The sequence below is a fragment of the Arabidopsis lyrata genome (assembly GCF_000004255.2).
Source record: "Arabidopsis lyrata subsp. lyrata unplaced genomic scaffold ARALYscaffold_4, whole genome shotgun sequence".
In the NCBI taxonomy this organism is placed as follows: Eukaryota; Viridiplantae; Streptophyta; class Magnoliopsida; order Brassicales; family Brassicaceae; genus Arabidopsis; species Arabidopsis lyrata.
Window position 1 is genome coordinate 6,059,045 of NW_003302552.1, and position 4,273 is coordinate 6,063,317.

The following is a 4,273-nucleotide window of genomic DNA, read 5'->3' on the forward strand; positions in this document are numbered from 1 at the left end:
ATGTCCATAAATTTAAGGAGCACATAAAATTATTTTTTCGTATATATAGAAGGGGCTCAAAAAAAAATTTGTATATGCCAAAAGAGTACAAATATTTTTGTAAAACGATGGGCACAAAAAAAATTTGTATATGCAAAAGAGGCATAAATTTTTGTATATTCAAAGAACAAATATTGCAAACTGAATCTTTGTTTAGTGTGTTTTGCTTGTTTTTGATAAAATGGTACTAGTTGTTTTTTTATCGAAATAAATGAATTTTTTTTTTTGTTTTTGATGTTAAGGGGCATATCTTTTAAATTTTCCCCAGGACATCTGAAATGTTTGAGCCGACAATGCATACGATATGCTCATATCCTTGTGGATATGAGTTTTGCTTTTTGTTTTCATGGAATGTAAGATCACGAGGGTTGCGACATGTTTAAAGACAACCACTACAAGAAAACACGTCATTTGCGACCCCCATATTGGTTGCAAAACGGTCGCAAAATAGGGTTTTGCGACGCTTTCCCGACTAACTAAGATAGTCGCTAAAAAACGGTCGCAAATTTTTCCAGACCCAAGATAGTCGCTAATTTGCGACGGTTTTCCAACATAAATTATAGCGTCGCAGATTAACGACTAAAGAGCGACGGGCTAATGTCGTTGTAAATGTCTGACTAAAGAGCGACATATGTTAGTTAGCAACTAGTTTGCGACTTGTTCGGTTCAAACGAAAGAGTTCTTGGATCAAATATTTAGTCCCACATTAGTCGCAGACGATATATCTTTTAGTACCACCTTAGTCGAAAAAGAGTCTTAATAGTTTGCGACCAATTTAAGACTCTTATTGTTGTGTAGCAAAAGAGTTTTCTATTAGTAACCATTTTGATACTAGATTTGGAGTTTCTTGTAATTAGTTTGGTCACAGATTGGTCACATTTGTTAATTAGTTTGGTCACAGATTGGTCACATTTGTTAATTAGTTTGGTCACAGATTGGTTACACGTTAATAATCCCAAACCTGCAAAATCGCTTTCAAATGCAAATAATCCCAAACCTGCAATACTGATTTCACATTACTCATAATCCATCATTCAAAAACACTAATTAAAACCATCCTAACAAAGTATTATACAGTACAAAACATAAGCAAATAAAAAACTAGTTCATAGGGTTTGAATCAGAGTTAGAAATAGGAGAGGCTGGTGTGGTTTCAGTAGGTGCGAGTCCAGCTGGTTGGATTGCTGCTTCTGTGGTTGTTGGAAGGGTGCATGTTTGTGTGCTGGGTGGTATGATGACTTCTGGTTGCAGGATTGGAGAAGAAGACATGAAGGCTGCTAAGTCAGGATCCTTTTCTTTCATAAAGAGGATGAGCTTCTCCAAGCTGGCGATCCGAGCTTCAGATGTGCGGTGCTCCGCATCACGTCTTGCATTTTCAGCATCCTGATCAGAGATCTTGCGCCGTAGCTGCTCTTGAAGCTCAACAACTGTCACTGTAGAAGATGAGCTCGCATAACTCTCCTTCCTTTTTCCTTTGTGTAGGGTCTCCGCAAGAGATCCAAGACCATAAGGGTTGCCTTGGTCATCTATATGAGTACACTGAAACAAAAAAACAAACATTCAGTAAAGTAAACATTCATTAGAGTAAAGACAAAAACAAACATTCAGTAAACTAAAGACATAAATGAATTACCTTAAGGAAGATATCATTCATTTCATCAATGCTGAGTTCTCTAGGATGCTGAGAATGTTCAGAGGAAATCTCTGTAGTATCCTGACCCTCTTCTTCCAGTTCAGCCAATCTCTCTTCAAGTGTCTTCGTATATGCCTCAGCTACTTGTTCAGACTTTTGATCCACAAAAGATCCATCAGCTCTAGTATGCGTTCTCATAAATACTTCGCCAAGTGAAACTGGACGCCCCAACTCTTCCTCCTAAAATGAAAGACAAATAGATTATCATGTGTAGAAATATTAGAAATTCTGTAAAAGTAAAGTGTTTGGATGGAAAGAAACATCTTACCATCTCTTGATGAACTTGGATAAAAGATTTCTGATCGGCTAAGTGTTTGTGCACTCCAAGTCTGCCACGATCAGAATTTCTGCATTGTGAAGCATTCTCACTCTTCTCTATAGCATCAGCGGTTTTCCAAAACTGCTGCATCTCAGCCCAAATTGTCTTACGAATCCAAGTTGGTTGTACACCTGTCTTCTTTACTTGACTGACAATCCCTTTCATCCGTTTCTTGGCTATAACAAGAAATCCTGCTCTCACAAGGCCAGTAATCCCAGAATCCCAATTAAACTGCCGCTACATAACACAAAACAGTAAGTTAGTAACATTCTATATACTACAGCATACAGAGAATGACATTAATATATAAACATCATTACCGCAAAGGTTCTGAAATATCTCTCTTGTATGTTTATTGGAGTAACCTTCCAGTTGTAGTAAGGCCCATCAAACTTCCTCCTAAATATTGTGGAAATTGCTCGGGATAGCACCCCCTTATGCCGGTTAAACCTGTTACAATAACAGGCTCTTAGTAGTCTATATAAAGCAGCTTTCATATATAGCAAACAACAATACCCAATCTCTGTTTCAACATATAAATCAATCACAAGAGATCAGATATAGCAAAAGGATTCTCACAGAACAAACATAGCATACATATTTGGGACTGAAACGTCTATATTTCAATCCTCTATTTCAAGCTAAGAGAGACAGTGAAGGTTTTCAATAACAATCAGTCAGAAGACCATAAAACATCTCTATTTAGAGACCATAAAACACATTCAAATTAGATGATACTTAAATGAATCATTCACTAGCAAAAGAATCAACAAAAACACATTCAAGAACTAAGTATCAAATCATCGCAAACATCTGCTATTTTAACTCTCTAAAGCTAAGATACAGTGATGGTTTTCAAGAACTAAGTATCAAATCATCGCAAACTAATCATAACAATTGTTAGACCAATGCAATAACAATTGTCACTTTAGAAACAGAAAAACAACAACTAACAATTTGTTCATAACAATTTGCGATTAACAGAAAAACAACAAATAACAAAATTAACTACTATAAGAGGGACAAAGTTAATACCAGAGTGTTTTAACGCCTGGTATTGGGTGTCTAGACAGAAGAGGTAGATTTTGTCGGCCTGGAAGGGCTAGCAAACGATCCAGCATGTCTTCGTAGTCTCCAGCTGGATCAGCGTTCTCTTCGTCGTCCTCTTCCTCTCCATGGAGTTGGTTTTGTTGTTCAGGTATGCCTTGGAGATTCGCATCATCTTCCGGTAGAGGCTGGAGAGGAGGAAGCGGTTGTTGTGGCTGATGATGCGGCTGAGGAGGAGGAGGTTGTCTACCGAAAGGATGATTCGCATGGGATTGGGTCGCAGACTGTGTCGCTGATGGGTTCGATGAGTGAGGGTTGAATGAGTGAGAAGATGTTCCGACCCCACTCGTAGTGAGTGGTAGTCTGTGACCAACATAGGTTCGGGGTCGAGAGGCTACTGGTCTGTTGACTCCTCCACGGCTACTGGTTTGGCTTCCTCCGCGGCTACTGGTCTGGTGTCCTCCACGGCTACTGGTCTCGCCCCCTCCGCGGCGACTGGTCTCGCCTCCTCCAGCGGCTGCTGGTCTAGTGTTCTCGACTGGATCAGCGGCTACTGCTCTAGAGTTCTGGCCTCCTCCAGCGGCTGTTGCTCTGGTGTTCTGGCCCCCACCACGGCCGCGTGACGATTTACCTTTAGGAGCCATGAAAATCGCAGTTTGAGTCGAAATTTAGGGTTTGAGACAATCGATTTGAACCCAGAGGAAAGGAACGAAGTGATTTGAGACAGAGATTCGAAGAAATGAGAAGATTTGAAGACTTTTGAGGAGATTTGAGAAGAAAAACGAAAATCGTAGTGAAGTGGAGAGAATAAGAAAACCCTAGATCGAAATTAGGGGAAATGAGAAAGTGAAGAATCGACTTTGTTTTAACCTAATAATTAAGTGTATTGGTCGCTCTTTAGTCGCAAATTAGTGACAAAGAAAAAAAATTTGGGGGAATCGGAACCGCCCAAACACTTAGCCAAAATCATAGAAATTTCACAAACCGTAGCTAAATAGTCGCACTATTGGTCGGCAAATAGTTGCACTATTCGTCGCTAAATAGTTGCTAAATGAACAATAGTTACAAAATGGTGGCAAAACTGCGACCGTTGTGTGACATTTGTCTATTAGTCACAAGACAAAATTTATATATCTACACATTGTGATCCAAAATGGTGATATATATCACTCAAA

General features: G+C 39.2%; 1 protein-coding gene across 1 annotated transcript; it reads right to left on the minus strand.

The window, feature by feature from the left end:
• Nucleotides 1-638: 638 nt before the first annotated feature.
• LOC110229521 lies at nucleotides 639-4,273 on the minus strand. Its single transcript, XM_021029953.1, has 5 exons — nucleotides 3,087-4,273; nucleotides 2,372-2,501; nucleotides 2,001-2,288; nucleotides 1,673-1,912; nucleotides 639-1,578 (listed from the first exon to the last, which is right to left on the minus strand). Exons 1-5 carry the CDS (start codon nucleotides 3,740-3,742, stop codon nucleotides 1,141-1,143), a joined length of 1,752 nt encoding a protein of 583 aa, XP_020885612.1. The 5' UTR covers nucleotides 3,743-4,273; the 3' UTR covers nucleotides 639-1,140.

Bases quoted from the DNA above. Each gene is read 5' to 3' on its own strand.
- LOC110229521 (XM_021029953.1), bottom strand. From the start codon at position 3,742: ATGGCTCCTAAAGGTAAATCGTCACGCGGCCGTGGTGGGGGCCAGAAC. The intron at 2,289-2,371 runs GTAATGATGTTT...TGTGTTATGTAG, and splicing joins GATATTTCAGAACCTTTGCG to CGGCAGTTTAATTGGGATTC. The intron at 1,913-2,000 runs GTAAGATGTTTC...CTTTCATTTTAG, and splicing joins TCCAAGTTCATCAAGAGATG to GAGGAAGAGTTGGGGCGTCC.